The sequence below is a fragment of the Bos grunniens genome, chromosome X (genome assembly GCF_055505025.1).
Source record: "Bos grunniens cultivar Pamir isolate PY7600 chromosome X, Bosgru_T2T1.0, whole genome shotgun sequence".
Taxonomy (NCBI): domain Eukaryota; kingdom Metazoa; phylum Chordata; class Mammalia; order Artiodactyla; family Bovidae; genus Bos; species Bos grunniens.
The window spans coordinates 55,757,856-55,775,819 of NC_141194.1; the positions used below are offsets into that span (position 1 = coordinate 55,757,856).

Consider the following 17,964-nt stretch of genomic DNA (forward strand, 5'->3'; position numbering starts at 1 on the left):
GACACTGTAGGCTCAAGCAGTAAACTGAAGTCCTGCTCTGCACAGGTCACCTGGAGCCCATCTATAGGTATCTGCAGTTTAATTATTCATGGTCATCTCCACAAAATTTCTCAAGTACCCATTTGTTTTATGACTGAAGGTCTATGAGGTTAAAGACAGAGACTGCTGGATGAGCAATAGGGGTCTGTAGGGTTAGGGGTATCTGTGGGTACATGATAAGTGGTCTGTGGGGTGAGTGAAGGGATGTCTGTAGGATGAGTGATAGGATATGGTGTAAGTGATGGAAGATCTGTGCGGCAATTGGGGATCTATAGGGTGAGTGATGGGGAATGTAAAGTAAATAGATTCTTCAAAGTAATTATGGGGAGTTTACAGGGTGAGTGATTGAGGGATCTATGGTGAGTGATGAGACTTATTGGATAAATGATAGGGCATTTGGTAGGAGAGTGATAAGGTCTGTGCAATACATGATGGGGGAATCTATGAGTGAGTCATAGAGTTGTAAGTGATGGAAGGTCTCTTGGGGCAAGTGATGGGGTCTGTGGGGTGAGTGATGGAGGTCTGTGAGGTGAATGATTCTCTCCATCAATGGAGCAAATGAAAGGCTGTTTGTGGGGAGAGTGATGGGTATCTTAGGATTTAATGATGGAGTATGTGGGGTGAGTGATGGGAGTGTAGTGGAGTGACTTTTGTGGGGGTCTCTGGTGTGAGTCATGGGAATCTTTAAGGTAGCGATGGGGTTCTTTGGAGTAATAGGGGATACATGGGGTTAGTAATGGGGTATTTGTGGGATACCTGATCAGGAGATAAGAGGCTGAGTAAACTGAAGAACTTGGATTTGGAAAATTCTCAGCCTGACCATATTTCAAAACAAGAAAGGGTATATTTTGGAGAGAATGCCAAGGGTGTGGATGGACAATCATGCCTTAAAAGACTTTACAGATGTGATTCATGGATCTAATTAACCATCAGGGGAATCTGTGGGGTCAGTGATGGAAATTTGTGAGGTCATAGGTTTGAGGTCTATGGGATAATGATGCTGGTCTATGGCTGAGAGAATGGTGGTCTGTGGAACGAGTGCTGGAAGGATCTATAGGGTCAGTCATGGGGCATCTCTGGGGTTAATAATTAAAAATCTCTCAGTATAGGGTCAAGATCTTTATTTCCTGATTTAAAAAATTGTCCCCATCACAGACTTCCTAGGTTCTCTTGTACCTTTGTCCTATTGGCTCCTGACAGTGGCTCCGCATGGCTCCTTTCTTCCCACTGCCCACCCATCAACCTGAGCTTGACAGGATCAATTCAATTTGTCCTTCCGACCTGTGGGAGCAAGGATTGGGATCTTCTGGTAGGTGGAGAGTTCCTCAATAGCCGGTGTTTAAGCCTAGTTCATCACTCTTTAGTTCTGCTTGCTCTTGGCTTTGGGTGCTTTGGCATCCAGTATGCTCTGGGCATGAGCAAGTTGCTTTATAGAATCCAGTATGAGGAGTCCGGGCACCACCAGCCACAGGGAGTTCAAGAAAACAAAGTAAAACCAGAAGTAGAGTGGGTGGCCCAGCTCCCCGTGCTGGAATCCATCACGGTACTCTGTCAGGAAATAGAGCACATCTCCATATACCTGACCTGTGGGAGGTAGAAGGAGAAGGAAACTCTGTAAGGAGGAGGAACAATTCCAAGCCATTTTCCAAGTTATTAGAGCTCAGGATTCCCAAATTCAGAGACATAAAAGTTCTGAAATCACATGACTGAAGATTTGAGAAATCAGAAATGTGAGAATTCCAGAAATCAGAAGCTGAGACTTTCTGAACTCAAGAGAGTTCATGTCTCCAGAATTTAAGCTCAAAATCTTTTCATTCAAGACAGCTCAGGATTCCAAGACTAAAGAGAACTCACATTTCCAGAAAGCTAACAACATAAGAACATAAGAGGACTGAATCTCAGATGAAGGAAGCTCAGAATCTTGATCCAGCCACCTCATGTAACTGTAACCCTCATGAGAGACTTTGTGATGGAGTGGGAGAAGAAATGAACTCTCCTGGATTGAGAACACAGGCCTGGAGGGGCATGGCTGTTCCAAAACCTCAGGGAGTTTGTCATTCAGTCTGACTCAGCCCTGGATGGGCACAATTGAGAAGTCCCACCCGCAGGAATGCCCCCATGTCTGTAGATCCCCCATCAAGCCCTCAAGCACCCACTGTGGGCTTTCTCCTCACCCATAGAGACCACAAGCTGTAGGACAAAGCGGAGGGGTTGGTGGCGGAGAAAAGCAATCACCACCCACAGGCTGAGTGGTCCCCACAGGTAAGCCGTGACGGTCTCCATGCATATCATGAAGTTATCATTCCTGCAAGAGAAAGGATGGAAGGGGCACTGGCATCACTGTGCTCTACCTACAAGGCACCCCTTAATGCTCCCTGACTTACCTCCCCCCAAAACAATGCAGGTCTCCCTTGACAAACACTTACAGGATGTATCGGCTGTCTCCCTTGGCATACTCTTTCCCTGAGGAAGACAAGAAACTTATATGAAGAATATCAGCAGGAAAAGGAAGTCAGACTTGTGAGAGCCGAGGGCTCATGTAAGAAGGCAGGCTTTATAACCTCCCCATGCCTCAGTTTCCTCATCTGTGAAATGGGGCAGCTGTTTTTATATGTATACAAGATAATGTGTGCAAACCTGACACAACATTAAGTGTTGCTATGATTGTCTTGTATTCAATAAATGTTTGTGGAATAAAATCAGGCAGGTGTAAATGATGGAGTGAGGAAAGTATCCAATGAGAGAAAGAGAGAGAGCTCGAAGGTGAACAGATGAGTAAATGAAAGAGTAAGCAGAGATCACTAAGGAAAAGATAGATCACCCAATATAAAAATATACAGGAGACTGAAATAGGTTTTTCACAAAAGAGGATTCTAGATGGTGAATAAAAACATTAAAACCATAATGAGATATCACTCACATCCACTCGAAGGACTAAAATTTAATAAACACCTGATCATATCAAGTGTTGATGAGGATGTGGAAAAACTAACTCTAATATACTGCTTGTGGGAATATAAAATGGTGCAGCCATTCTTGAAAAGTTTGGCAGTTTTTCATAATATTAAACACACATCTACCACAGGACCCAGACATTCTACTCCTCCACATTTACCCAAGAGAAATGAAAGCAGACCTCCACAGAGACTTGAAGAAGAATGTTCTAGCAGATTTATTCATGAGGCCAAAAAGGAATACTGTTTGTAACAGTAAAAGATTTGGGGAAATACCTATTAATACTGGAAAAGTCAAATAATTCTGTAACATTTATGCTTTCAAAACTCCTTATAAACTTATGATGAATGTCCTCATCAAAAAAAAAGCAAAGTTCAGAAGCAAAGTTCATTTAAAAAAAAGCATGCTACCATTTATACAAAAGGAAAAATTAAAATGATGATGATGATGATGATAAACTGTTATATAGCATGTATTGTCTGCCAAACATTGTTCAAGTGTCTTACATGTATTTGGGTATGACTATTATCCCTCTTCTACAGTTGAACAAACTGAGGCTTATGTGTGTAATTTATGTGTAAACCCTGAAAAGAAACATAAGCAATTATTTGGGGAAACTTGGTGGATAGAAGGTAAATTTTTACTGCATACCTCTAAATGGCTTCATTTTGGACCCATGTGAATATATATGCAAAAAGTTTAAATTTTTAAAATTTATTTTAAACAAATGGAATAAGAGTTGGTGGGTGGGTAAACATCTAAACCAATCCTTGTCCAGGAAATTCCCTTGCACAGCATATTGAAGAACCCAGGACTCACAGAGTTGAGATAAGATGGCTTGGTCTCCGAGAAGGTCCGCGTGGTAGAGGCTGAACCAGCCCTCAATCACCAAGTGAATGAACCCACATACTGCAAACCAGCACAGGGACAGTCTCCGCCAAGTCCCCAGTGGGACGACCGCAGCACGCCCTGACAACAGCCATGTGGCCACAACTAAGACTCCAGAGACGGAGAATAGGCCAGCCAGGATATGCCAGGTGGGGTAGTCATTAGGCACAAAGTTGTCTAGTCTCAGATGCCGAGGCCAGTAGGGGTGCATGGGGCTGGTGTTGGTGGTCATGTCTTTGTAGGCTGATGGTGGTGTGTGGATATGTAGAAAAGAGAATAAAAAAAAAAAAACTGAACAAATACAAAGGCATAGAATGAGATCATAAAATCAAATCCAAATAGTTTATTATGACAAGAAACGTAAGTGGACTCAATTAACCGATTAAGACTGACTCAATTAAAATAATCTAATTATATACTATTTTAAAAACATGAATATAAGGCCACAGAAAAATCAAAAGCTTGTTCCTGCCCTCTGGGAGCCATATGATATGGTAGACACAGGAACCAGAACAGGTCCCAGCTTTCATTGGTCTCACTGGGAAGATAGAATCAGGCCTAGTCTCTGCTCTCATTGGTCACAGTCTGGTGGCCAGACACGACAATCAGACCAGGTCCCAGCCCTCATTGGTCATGCTCTGGCAGGGAGACACAGTAACCAGGTCTGATACCCGCCCTCAGGGGTTACAGTCCGCTGGGGGAGACACAGGAGCCAGACCCGGTGCCATGCCTCACTGGTCTGCTAGGGGAGGACACGACAAGATTTGCAGGGGTCACTGTCTTGCATCCTGCAACAGAAAGCTATTACCCTCCCCATAGTCCTGGAAACCGCAGGACAGACAAAAAAGATGACTAATCAGAACTACACCTTCAGGTTCAGTGTATGGGATTATCCGACCCCTCCCGAAATTGCTCACACTGCAGCCAACCCTCAGGAAAGAGGAAAGTGGAGGGCAGGGGTCCTGCGCCGGGAGCTAAATAGGAAAATGAGGGGCAAATACAGAGACCACCAATCAGAACCAGAACTTTCTGGTTCAGCTGCCTGATGAGAAGCAGATCTTTTGCAGTCCCGACAACCGCGCAGTAGCCGACCGCCCGGCGCAGGCGCGTAGGGGTGGTGAGGGTGGCAAAGCGGCGGGGGAAGTGGGGGCGGGGGAAAGGTCTCGCGCAGGCGCGCCAAGGTCTGGCCATTTAGCAATTGAGAGCTAAGGGATGGAGAGGCATTTCAGGCGGAGGGCAACTCACTCAACAGCGCGTTTGCAGCGGCCTCTCCCACAGGCTCCCGGGTCTCACTAAGATCGCTCGCTGGCTCCGAAATATCACTACTTCAAAATCCAACCTCTCACAGGTTCCGCCTTATGGAACTGGCCAATGGAGGAGCTGGAAAGGAGGCCCGTGCCGCTCTCAACCAATAGTTATTGTCTGTGTGCCGCCGACCCCGCCCTCGCGCGTGGTACCATTTTTGGTTGGTGGGCATTTTCAGCCAGAAGCCAATCTGTGGCAAGTCTTGGCTTGTTTCCCTTGTTTCCATCCCATCGGAAATCGGGTGTTTATCTGCTGTTGAATCAGCATTGCGTTGCACTTATTTGTAAAAGCAGAGCAACCAAAACTTTCCCCAGATCAACCTTCAATCCTAACCCCCCAAAATGGGCAAGGAAACGTAAAACAAATAAGTCCTGGTGGCTCAGCAGTAAAGCATCCACCTGCAATGCAGGAGACGTGGGTTCGATCCCTGGGTCGGGAAGATCCCCTGGAAAAGGGAATGGCAATCCACTCCTGTATTCTTGCCTGGGAAATCCCACGGACAGAGGAACCCGCGGGCTATAGTCCATGGGGTTGCAGAGAGTTGGATACAGCTAACAGGCAGATCAAATCTTACTGCTGCCTCCACCTCTCCCTCAGGCCATCTCCATCCGGACTTCAAGTCAGAACAACCAATCAAAACCCAAGCCCCTCAGCCTTGCTGACCAATTGACATGGAGGCCCTCAAACCCTCTGTGCCAACTCTTAAGAGTGAATCAAAACTCCATAACTCTAACCCAGTGGGCACCCAGACTACTCAGTCAGTCTCTAGACCCAACCCAGGCCTTCTATCCAATTAGAATCCACACCCCTCAGTCCTAAGGACAAATAGGCATCAACTCTTCATAAGTCTTGCTTTTCCTCCACTGTCCCAGTCAGGGCAACCAGTTAGAATGGGAATTCCTCAGTTTTTCAGCCAATTGAAACAATTAGTATCAGGCCTCCCCCATATCCAGGTATCCAATCTGTCCTGGTCCCACTCACATCTAGCAGTACTATCCTCAGGCTCATCATTCAATCATGAAAGATAATAAATGAACTACAAACCAATCACAACCTCCCTCTTCATGGTTTCTAGCTTCCAAACCTTTATCCATGCTGTATCCCCTTCCTAATTCATTTCTATTCCCCACTGAGCAGTGAAGAAAGAGGCTTTTGTATATTTTCTACTTTTATTTGATAATAACAAACTGTATAAAAAGGGACAAGGAAGGCGGGGAGGCCCTGGATCTCCCCCTCTCTGCTTCCCCAAGCATCCCCCACCCCTAGGTCCCAGGAGAGACCACTCCCTTCCCGCCTTGTGGTGGGGTGGGGATTGACAGGCATGGAAACGGTGTGTGTGTGTGTGTTTGTGTATGGGTGTTGAGAGGGGTCAAGGATGGAGAGAGGGTCAAGAATTAGAGGGCCTTCCCTTATCACCCATCAGAGCTGGCACCCTGAGGAGGGGTCTTGAGGGAGCTTGTGATGGTCCACAGATGTGTCTCAGCCTATGAGACGGTAGAAGATCCAGCATCCAAAAGTGACCCAGTGACTGGCCCAGCTGAGCTCTGACCATTTGTGGACAGTGTATGCCATGCCGTAGCCCTGTGGGAAAGAGGTGATGGTTGGTCCCACTCAGCAAGAATAAAGATCTCAGGAAAACCCATCCTTTGCTCAAGGATGTTTCTGTGACTCCACTGCAACCCTGAGTGAGGCCCCAGAGAAGAGACTGAGTACATATGAAAGGTAAGCAGACTTAGTCTTTTTTCTTTTGTGTTTTCTCCTATTTTAAAAATTTAAATACGAGACAAGGCGATCCCACTCTCTGACCTGTACTCTCCCTTATATATAGAGTTCCTAGAAATTGAGTTTTTAAAAAGACAGACATTAGCAGAGGAGGTGAGTAGGCCATTTTCAGAAAAGGAAAAAAAATGAAATCGCTCTTAAACATATCAAAAGATACTCAGCCTCATGCATCATCCTTCCACTCAAACTGACAAACATATCTGTGAAGTGTGAGAGGCACTGTTATTGTTGTGACAAGCACGATCACACACTGCTGGTGGGAGGGTGAAAAGGTAACTTCTCCATTGCTATCAAGACTAGATCCTACAGTTCTGTCTGCTCCTCTGTGAATCCACATGGATGTGACGTTATTACTTGCTGTAGCATTACTTACAATAGAAAATGAGTGGAAAATCACCTGGGTGTTCACTGATAAGGGACAAACTATATTATATCACAATGGAAAAAATGAATGAGGATACTCTGTGTCTTTTTAAAAAAAATTATTTATTTGGCTGTGCCAGGTGTTGTGGTATGTGGGATTTAGTTCCCTGAATGGGGATCAAACCCAGGCCCATTGCATTGGGAGCTCAGGGTCTTAGCCACTGGACCAAGGAAGTCCCTTCTCTGTGTCTTAATGTGGGAAGTTTTCAGGAATTATGTGAAAAGAGCAACATGCAGCACAGTGTCATTCATGTGTTACCTTTAGGGTAAAAACCAGGGGGAGGGAATTAAAAATATTTTTTTATATCTGCTTATTATGCTTATATTTTAGAAGAATAGTTCAATACAATGAACAAAAATGGGTACCCATAAGAGGATGGAGGTAAGACGGTAGGAATAAGACTTTCCCCTGAATATCTTGTACACTGTTTGGTGTCTGAACCATGCGATATGCATTAACTATTTTTTTTTTTAGCTGTGCCTTGAGGATTGCAGGACCTTAGTACCCTGACCAGGGATTGAACCTGGGCCTCAGCAGTGAAAGCACCATGTGCTAACCACTGGACTGCCAGGGAATTTCCTGCATTAACTATTTTTTAAAGTTTTAATAAAAAACCAACAATTTTATTTAAAAAGAAGCAAAACTCAGATTTTACACATTCAACCTGAATGAAAAATCAAAAATTGTTTTTTAATGACAAAATATAAAACATAAAGTTTTATTTTCAATTAAAAATTGAACTAAGGGAATTCCTGGTAGTCCAGTGGTTAGGACTAGGTCCTTTCACTGTGGTGGCCCAGGGTTCAATTCCTGGTCAGGGAACTAAGATCCCGCAAGATGCCTGGTGTGGCAAAAAAAAAAAAAAAGAAGCAAAACCTGGATCCTGTTAGTGCCATATAAATAAACATTACTTTCAAATTGTTTTTCATTTAAAGAGGAGTAAAATCTGGAATGTGCACACTCTACCTGAATAAAAACAGTATATACATTTTAACATACACTTTTAAAGTAGAATCCAGGATTTGCACAATCAATATAAGTAAAACTATTTTTAACAAATTAAATAAATAAAACTTGCGAGTTCTACCTAAGTAACAATATGATGAAATAATTAACTTTTAAAAAAGGAAAACTCAGATTTTATATTCTATCTATAGAAAATAAATTTTATAAGTAAAATAAACATATTTTGCACACTTTATCCAAGTAAAAGACCCAACAGTATCAATCAACCAGAGGGACAATGGGAGAGAAGGACAAAGGAGCAGTGGTTACCCAAGCTGGAGACATTGGACACAAGGTCCTCATGCCTTGTCTTCCACACCTTTGTTCTTATGGTTCTGATGAGCAGGTAGCACATCCCTGGGTGACCCCCAGCCCAGGGTCCCCCCCTCCCCGGGCCACCTTACCTGTTCCTCTGTGGTGTCGTCCACATCAACATCAAACAGGGAGCCCAGGTAGGCTAGGTGGAAGATGGCCAGGGCCCCAAAGAACAGGTTTAAGGCTCGCACCCCCAGGCCCTGTGGAAGACAGATGGATAAGCCTGGCAGCTGGACCTAATCACTGTCCTCCAATCCCACCTGGGCAGCTGCTCCCTGGGAAACACTCTGCTGCTGCTGCTGCTGCTACGTTGCTTCAGTCATGTCTGACTCTTTGCAACCCCATGGACTGCAGCCTACCAGGCTCCTCCGTCCATGGGATTTCCCAGGCAAGAGTACTAGAGTGGGTTGCCATTGCCTTCTCCGAGGGAAACACTCTAGGCACAGGAATAAGGATGTCCAGGGCACCCCCTGCCAGAGTAGGAAAGAGATGGTTCTGATCCTCCTGGAGCTCAAGGGGTATCCAAGGATGAGGATACTGTTAGCTTGAGAATGTCCAAATTGGGGGAGATTCGAGCATTCAGGCAGAGGAGGAAGAATGATGGGTGGGGCTTTGAGTTGGGGGTTTATGGTGATAAACATTGGCTGGCTGGTTAGAGGCAAATCTGACATTCTCCATACTTCTTGTTGCCAAAAGAATGAGAAAAAAAAGACACAAACCAAAGCAAATCGCTACTATGACCTACAGGGCCCGCCTCTCCCCCTCTGACTTGCTCTGCTCAAGCCATCCTGGCCTCCTCACTATTCCTCAAATATTTCAGGCTCTCTCCCATCTCGGGGCCTTTACTCTGGTTGTTCCCTTTGCCCAAAATGCTCCCCTTCCTTACCTCCTTCAGTTAAAGAACTCAAAAGTCACTTCCCCACTTAAACTTGAAACCACTCATCCCTGATATTTCCCTCTCCCCTTCCCTTATGTATTTTCTCCTTGGCACTAATCACAACCTAACAAGCTACTACACTTAACTGACTTATTTTTTATTTACTGTCTCCCCTGTTAAAATGTTTGTCCCAGAGGGCTGAAATTTTGGTTTATTTTGTTCATCACTGTGTCTCCAGCACCTAGAACAGTGCCAGGTACCAGGAGGTGCTCAACAAATGTTCATTGGGAAAATAAACGCTAGGTGGGTATACAGCAGTTGCTTGATACATTCTTATTAGAGAGATGGATGCCAGTGAATAGAGGTGAGGTTATGAACATGGTTCAGGACTGGAAGAGAAAGCTGGGCACCATGAGATAGATATAAGATGGAAAGAGAAATAATTTTTGAAGGGGGGAGTTGACCACAAGGCTGCCTAGGCTGAATCCTCACCAAGCGATGCTGGTGTGAACAGTCTGGTGGGCACCGTTTTGATAAGACGCAGGCACTGAGAATCCGAGCCAGGCGCTTTCGGAGAACTAGGGCAGATGCAGGGAAGGGGAAGGTAAGACTGTCAGGTTAGCCTCAGGTGACAGTGGTTCCAGCCCGCCACCAACCAACACCAGCCACCCACCCCATCTGTTGGGTTGGGTTCTGCACTCACCATGCTCCACGTAAGTGATAAATGCCAGGGACAGCAGTACTGCAGCCAGGTGGAAGCTGAAGCCCTGGGGTGGGGTTGGAGGCAGTGAGGTGAGTGAGCAGGAGGCCCCACCACCCCCACCCAGCTACCATCCTGATCCCACTCTGCTCTGCTCACGTGCAAGAGGGCGCTGGCTGCATAGGTGACCAGCACGGCTGAGAAGGTCCCCAGGTGGAGAGCATTCTTGAAAACATCTACGGGGGGGTGGGGAGAGGTGGGGCAAGAGTCTCCTAAGCTTTCCCCCTGCCCTTCCTGGGGGGCCATTAGGGCAGGGTGAGGATACCCACAACCTCTCAGGGCCCCCAGGATGAAGTCTCTCTATAATGGCCTCCAATTTCACATTATCTAAAACTTAGCTCCTGATTATCCCTCCCAACCTTTCCAAGTGTGGCCAATGTCAACTAAACCCTTCCAATTCATCAGGACCAAAAGCCTCACTATCACCTTTGATCTGCTCCTCCCCTGACTCTCATAACCAAACTCTTAGCATATTCTGTCAGTTCCAGCTTTGGAGTTTATCCAGAATTTCACTTCTCCATTTCCACTGCTGCCCTCCTCAACACCCCGTCTTTCCTCACAATAGCCAGAGGATCCTGTTACAACAGGCCAAGGCAGCCCGTGGCCCTCCTCTGCTCATACCCCTGCTCTGTCTCTTTCAGAGAAAAAGCCAAAGTCCTCCCTGTGGGCAGAGAGACCCTATAGGACCAGGCTCTGTCACCTCTTAGACCTCACCTCCTGCCACTCATCCCCTTGCTCCCTCTGCTCCAGCCCTACTGGTCTCCTCACTGTGCCTCAAATGTGCCAGGTATACACCTGCGTCAGGGCCTGTGCACTGCTGTTCCTGCCATCTGTTACATTTCTCCCATACATATTTGCATTGATTCTTTCTCACCTCTAGGTGTTTGCTCAGACTAGCTCCTCAGGGAGACTTGCTCTGGTTGATTTATTTAAAATTGCATCCACTCCCACCCACACACCCCTAACACTCCCAGATCATCTTCACCTTCTCTCTATTTTTCTTACCACAGCACATATCACCACCTGAACTACTGTGTCTTTTTTAAAATTATACTGCTCCCCCCAACAAAAATGTCAACTCCACAAGGACAGAAGTTGTTTGGGAGGTTTTTTTGGTCCCTACTATCTTCAACTTGTTGTATGAATGTGAAAAGGGGTGTGGGTTGACTGCCAACCCTCTTGGAGTTATGACTTTGTGACTCACAGTTATTTAGCCAATAAGACATGGGCAGGTTCCAGCTTGTGACAACTTCCACCATGGACCGGGGCAGCTCCACATTCAGTGGCTTAGAGACTGTCAGGTCCCTGTGGGCAAAAGAGACACGCAAACTTATTTGGGATTTAACCCACCTGAGAGTCCCATTTTTGTTCTTAGTTGTTCCCTCCCCTGGGAGCATCCCCCCTCCTCCCTGATGCTCCTCTAGGCAGCACCCTGTGGGAGATGGAGCCCCCCAGCCCTCCCCACCATTCCAGGTGATCCTTCTCCTCGGTGAAGCCGGCCCCCGCCAACGTGGCCGTGGCTTCGGACAGAAAGCCCACAAAGTAGTTGCTGAAGTGGAAGGAGACAGCACTCTCGTAGGCTCGCAGCCACCTGGGGGAAAAGGAGCCAGAGAGAGAGGCATCATGCCCAGGTCCAGGCGTGACACCCCCCAATTGCCAGCATCCCTGGCCCCACTCCGTAGACTCACCTTACCATGGTGCCCCTAGGGGTCAGGAAGGCAGCAGAGAAGAAAGGAAAGAGAGTCAGAGAGGCCCTGGAAGCTGGTCTGAGTTGTTCATCGACAAGACAGACAGAAACATGGCAGCAAAAGAGGTGACAGTCATGCTATAATAGTCACACACATCCATCCTTCCATGCTCTGTTGGTTAGTTTCAGGTGGCTCAAATTGATGTGTGAGCTGCTCTATGATATGACATGGCCCCACGGCTTCACCTGGCCAGACATCCAGACCCAGCCACTGTTAGAGGCTGATCTCACAGCTACATGGGCAGACACACATACTATCAGACTCCCAGCTCTCTGACCAGATTCAGTGACCATAAGACACATAGAAGTCCTTTAGTTAGGCTCAGAGATCGTCAAGCACCCAGTTATGTACACGTACACAATTCTACACTTGAGACAGTCATCCTGTCAGTTGTACAATCAGACATGGTCAAAGACAGGAAACATCTTCCACTGGAAAAAGCGTAGGTTCTGGATTCAGGCCTGGGATTAATGTCTGGCTGTAGTTGGGTGACAGTGGGCAAGTCATCCCACCTTTCAGAGCCTCATTCAGCATCAGACACAATCAGCAGCCAGTAAGGAGAGGAGAAATTCATGTAATCAAAGAGCTGGATGAAATCCTAGTCACACCAGGGGTGGATGGTCAGTCCTGCCCCTCCGTTGAACAATACTGAAGAGCCAGAGAAGGCAGATCCATAGGCAGAATCATCACAGACACACACACAACATGCCACAGATCCATTCCCAGCCACAGTTAGAGACAAGCCAGGTTTAGCCTATCTAGTGACAGCTACATGCTCCCATCACAGACAACCGCATAGCCAGCCAGCCAGCCAGAACTCCAGTCCCACACAAGGAGTCCCTGGCTGACAGGCAGAAACCCACACACACCTCTAGCCAGTGTCACAGACAGGTCAGCATCGCCAACCGACACATATCTGTTACTCTCTATTGCACTCATATAACTTGCTTCTAATGGTGGAATAGCAGAACAGATGGACAGACAGGTACAGTATGTAATGGAGTATCTACTGAGTTATAGGGCCAATCATGGTCAAACCAAAGCCTCAGACAAACACTCAGTCTCTGTCTAGTCACTGGGTAGATGATCAGTCTCAGACTCACAGAACCAATCAGTTACAGACTATGCCCCCACACCCAAGTCAGCCCCACTTGCCCTCAGCACCTGCCCTCATTTACCTGACTTTGCGTTTCTTGCTGTAGTAACAGAAGACAGATAGAAGCATTAAGAGACAAGCTCAGAGCTGGGGAGACCCCAGGTCCCTCCCCAACCCCCTCACTGCCGGGCAGAGGCCTCGAAGGCTGTGCTCACTTGCGAAGGAGGCGGTCACCATCAAGGGGAATGAAGTACGGGAAGAGGTAGGGCCCCACACAGGTGGACAGCACAAGGCACAGCAGGGCCAGCGCCAGGCTCCGGGCCACCTTCTGCAGCCATCGGCGGCTCTATGGGGATCAAGGCTCCATGAACACTGCCTCATGGTGGCTCCCACGGTCCCTGCCCACCTGTCTACCCAGGGCCTCACCAGCGGGTGACCTTGGACGGCCTGTAGGTAGCTGTGGAAGGATATCCAGGGCCCGAACACGATGGTGCCCACGAAGTAGAGGTAGCCCATGAACTCCACAGGCGAGGGCACTGCGCCCACCTCGCCCCTGTCCAGGTCGAAGCCCAGAGACACCGCCTTCATGGCCACGATCATCTGGGCCCCTACATGTGGTGCCCATGGTCAAGTGGATGAGAAGAGAGCAGGTAGCCATGGGGGGATGTGGGGATCACCAGGTTGAAAGGCGGTAGGAAAGAAGAGTGCAAGGGTGGAGAGTGGGCACAGGGTCAGACAGGCAGTTGAGCAGGTGGGCCCAGGACTGGCAGATGTTCTGACTCTATGGAGAGTCAGGCACGGACATGAGATGGGACAGACAGATGGGGTGGGGGAAGAGGCATGGTAGAGAGAAACACAGACGTGAGGGGAGTCTGAGGGCTGCGTGTCCAGTGAGCTAGGCAGATGAGGGAGAAGCATGGGGAAGGAAAGAGACAGGGTGGGGGGATTTAGGAGAGGTGGAGTGGGGCTGGAGGGCTGGGGCGGGGGACAGAGCCAGGGCTGCCTACCTCGCATCTTGTGCCATGTCACGGTATCCACCATGTGCATCTCACTGAGGAAAAAGGTGGTGATCTTGGCCCTATGACTCCCCTGGCCTCAGACACCGCAAAGGGGGGAAAACCAAGGTGCAGAGACAGCGTATTTTCCCTGCCCTGCACAACCTCATGGAGGAAGAGTTCTCCAGGGCTCCCTCCTCCAGGGGGAGCTCAAGTGCCACCTGTCCAGGGTAGCCCTCTGGAAAGAACAAGCCTCCCAGATTTCCACCACCTCCAGAAACATCCTATGCCCTCCCTGTCCTGGACAGTCTCATGAGGGGTGCCCTGGGGACCCACCCACCCCCACCCACCCACCCCCACCCACTCTTCTGCTGATGGTACAGGGATGAAGACTCACGCCCATACCCCATAAGCAGGTAGATGAGGATGGTGACGGAGAGGAAGACACCCCGATGGGAAGAATGTCGGCAGAGGAACAGGACGAGGTAGCACAGGAGGCTGAGCAGCACGACCCAAACCATGTGCAGCTGGAAGAAGTGGTAGAGGCTGAAGAAGCCACCTGCCACGGTGCTTGCATGCTTCAGGTAGGATGGCAACCCTTTGGGTGAAAGAAAGAGAGAACATGATAGGGAACTAGAGGAGGGTTGGTAGAAGGACAACCTGGGCAGAGTTCACAGCTCAGGCAAAGGCTTAGAGGTTGGAATGTGGTGGGATTGCAGGTGACACAAAGCAGGTTTGGGGGAGCTGGGGAGGCGGCTTGGGTTTAAAGAAAAGAGACATCTATAAAGGTCATTTTGGGAACCCTGGAGGAAATCTGAATAACTTATATTGGATAACACTATAGCATTGAGATTAAATTTCCTGAGGGGTGATGCTTTAGGCTATGGTTGTGGGGGGAAGATGTCCTTATTCTTGGGGGACACATGCAAGAGGATTTGGGGTGAAGTGTCAGCAGGTTATTCAAGTGATTCAGGAAGATGATCGAGCGATTGATAGAGCGAGCTAATGTGGCAGGATGTTGACAGTTGGAGAATCAGGTGATGCGTATATGAGTGTTCATTGTACTATTCTTTCAACTTAGCTTTGCAGTAACTTTGAAATTTTTCAAAATGATAAACCTGGGGAAAAATAAAACATCCATTTAAGATAAAAGAACAAGAAAAAAGAACGTGTAGAACTTCTGAGTCTCAGATTTCCAAAATTCTCAGCATCCTATAGGAACCTTGGGGACTTGGAATCTTATCTTTTAGATAAAGGCATGCCCCGGTTTGTGGAAACATTTCAGAATCTTAGAATCCAGAAATCTTATTATGATTCTAGAAATCCAGAATGCCAGCATTTTGGAAGCATAGAATGTGAGAATTTCAACATGTCAGAATCCCCAAACCCTGTGACATGGTACTTTGGGATACATGGTACTTTCCATAGCCCTGTGACATGTGCATTTCAGAATTTTATAACCTTGGGATGTAGGCATTTCAAGACCCCAAGATTTAAGAACCTCAGCTTTCAAGAGTCCCAGAACCCAGGGATACTGAAAGGCATGGTTTGGCATGGCAGGATGAGACTTGGTGTGATGTAGCATGGGGTGGCCAGGTTAGTAGGATGTGGGGTGGTAGAGTGGGGCTTAGCCTGGTGTGATGTGGTAGGCTGGACACATAGGAGCCTGGTTTGGCAAGATATGGCAGAATAAAGTGGGCCTTGGTATGGATAAATGTTGCAGGTGTGATATGGCTTGGCATGGTGGCCCATGGTGGGGCAGGCACTTACCAAGCCTCCAGAGGAGGCGGCAGGCGAGGCAGATGGCAAGGAGCAACCAGATCTGGTCAAGGCCCTGCTGGGCAGTAGGCAGGAGACAGCCCTGCAGCAGCTGCTGGAAAAATTCCTGGCGGCTGAAGGTGGCCATTGCGGACCCCCAACGAATGGATGGACAGATGGATAGACCTGCCAAAGGAGAGACACAGAGGAGGCTAGCTGGGATGTCCATGGGGCAGAGATGATGCTCAAGGGACGGATTTGAGCACTCAGATTTCAGTTTAGGGTATGGCGGGGGGAGGGTGCGAGTGTCAGGTACATCAGACTGAGCCGCCAACTGTGTGTGTATGTGTGTGTGTGTGTGTGGGGGGGGGTGTCCCGGGTGCCCATACATAGCCTGTGACCTGAGGTGAATGAAGGATCTGTGTTCTTGTACGCTGGGAACAGTCCGGGTCCGATGGTGATTGAATGGTGTACATTCTAGGCCTGTATATCAAATTGAAGGGCTCCCTGGTTTGAAAGGTAGAGTCACACTGTGTGGAGGGCAGAGCGGGAGATCCTGTGACACTCGGGGACCGTGTGCATCTCTCCTTGAACGGAGGTGGGGGGTGTCCTGTATCCCCCGCGCGCCCCATCCCACCCCCACCCGGCCGCCAACAAAGCCCTTCCCAGCCCCGGGGGCTGCAGGGAGGTGGAGATGGCGGTAAGGGACACGGCAGAAGGGGGAGTTGGAAAGGTGATGGAGAAGGGGCCCTAGCATACGCACTGCAGACCCGCAAGGGGAGGCCGACTCAGGATGCAAGCTGGAGAGCCGAGCGTGCACCACCGGGGACCTACCTGGCAGTAAGGAAGCTGCGGTCCAAGGGGCTGGGGACGTGCCGCCGCCGCGTCGTCGCTGCCTCCTCCCGGCAGCCTCCCCCGCAGGCCGCAAGGCCGGGACCAGCTGCAGCTCTCAGGGCGGCGCGGTGAGCGGGCCCTTTAAATCCCGGGCCGGTCCGGTCGGCCAATAAGAGAACGGGAGCGGGGCGGGGACGAAGGAGGAGGGGAGCGGGAGGATTGAGGGAAGGAGCTGGAGGTTGAGTGGAGCCGGGCGCGGAGGACGTAGGAGAGCGGAACGTTGGCTCCTGCAACTTTCCGACCTTTTAGTGTGCCAGTCCCTAAAGGGTCGCGTCGGGAGGTCTTCTGATCATCCAAGAAGAAACCGTCCAATCACCAAATTCCTAAACCGTGGAAGCCAAGATGGGAAAGATGGGGGAGGGAGGAGAGAAAGCCCGTTCCTCCACTCATCCGCCTCGCCCCTGAAACTGCCCACCCGCGCACGTCTTCGTGACACTGTTATGCCCCCGTTTCACAGATGGGAAAATAAACCGAGCTCTCTCCTTACCCATCCTTTGAGGGAACTATGGGAATTTCCAACCCTCCCCACCATCAGAGACCGGCCAGAAACACAAGTACTGACTGTGTCACCTGGGAGCACGAATTAGGCGCCTAGGCTTTCCCCTAGGGACTCCCAGTGAGCACTTAGCTTGTCACTGAGAACTGATTTGCAGGTTGACTTCCCCACCAGACTCACTCCTGCATTGAGGGTGACCCCAGCAACTACTGAGTGTTTCCTATGAACCAGGAGGCTAGTACAGAGCACCGAGTTCCCGGTGGCTCAGCGGTAAAGAATCCGCCTGCAATGCAGGAGACATAGGAGACGCGGGTTCGATCCCTGGGTGGGGAAGATCTCCTGGAGAAGGAAATGGCAACCCACTCCAGTATTCTTGCCTGAAAAATCCCATGGACAGACGAGCCTGGTGGACTTCAGTCCATGGGCTCCTAAAGAGTCAGACATGACTTGGTGACTAACTTAACAGTGTCCCCAACAATGGTTTGAATTTGGGCTCTATCTGCACCAACTCTGAGGATTTATGAAGCATAAATCTGATTAAGGGCCTTTTTCCAAAGGAGCATTTATTGGGCACGAATTGCAAATTTAGCTATCAAGTGGAAGAAGAAGAAAGCTAAAGTCAAGCTG

The 17,964-nt window shown here is 48.6% G+C and overlaps 2 protein-coding genes across 5 annotated transcripts; both read right to left on the bottom strand.

The window, feature by feature from the left end:
* Positions 1 to 1,145: 1,145 nt before the first annotated feature.
* Positions 1,146 to 5,218, bottom strand: EBP (EBP cholestenol delta-isomerase). Of its 2 annotated transcripts, none has more exons than XM_086389066.1 (5): positions 5,128 to 5,218; positions 3,814 to 4,125; positions 2,466 to 2,502; positions 2,214 to 2,344; positions 1,146 to 1,623 (listed from the first exon to the last, which is right to left on the bottom strand). In XM_086389066.1, the coding sequence occupies exons 2-5, from the start codon at positions 4,112 to 4,114 to the stop codon at positions 1,400 to 1,402; spliced, it is 693 nt and encodes a 230-aa protein (XP_086245192.1). In that variant the 5' UTR covers positions 4,115 to 4,125; positions 5,128 to 5,218; the 3' UTR covers positions 1,146 to 1,399. The 2 variants fall into 2 exon arrangements, with proteins under 2 accessions (XP_086245192.1, XP_086245193.1); XM_086389067.1 differs by having other exon boundaries at positions 3,814 to 4,173.
* A 1,119-nt stretch (positions 5,219 to 6,337) lies between these two features.
* Positions 6,338 to 16,918, bottom strand: PORCN (porcupine O-acyltransferase). 3 transcript variants are annotated; one of them, XM_086389062.1, is made up of 15 exons: positions 16,782 to 16,918; positions 15,960 to 16,133; positions 14,595 to 14,787; positions 14,202 to 14,245; positions 13,621 to 13,802; positions 13,410 to 13,540; positions 13,277 to 13,294; positions 12,039 to 12,053; positions 11,816 to 11,941; positions 11,555 to 11,655; positions 10,450 to 10,526; positions 10,294 to 10,357; positions 10,083 to 10,168; positions 8,803 to 8,913; positions 6,338 to 6,768 (listed from the first exon to the last, which is right to left on the bottom strand). In XM_086389062.1, the coding sequence occupies exons 2-15, from the start codon at positions 16,093 to 16,095 to the stop codon at positions 6,667 to 6,669; spliced, it is 1,386 nt and encodes a 461-aa protein (XP_086245188.1). In that variant the 5' UTR covers positions 16,096 to 16,133; positions 16,782 to 16,918; the 3' UTR covers positions 6,338 to 6,666. The 3 variants fall into 3 exon arrangements, with proteins under 3 accessions (XP_086245188.1, XP_086245189.1, XP_086245190.1); XM_086389063.1 differs by lacking the exons at positions 12,039 to 12,053; positions 13,277 to 13,294; XM_086389064.1 differs by lacking the exons at positions 12,039 to 12,053; positions 13,277 to 13,294; positions 13,410 to 13,540; positions 13,621 to 13,802; positions 14,202 to 14,245 and having other exon boundaries at positions 16,782 to 16,916.
* Between the last annotated feature and the right edge of the window lie 1,046 nt (positions 16,919 to 17,964).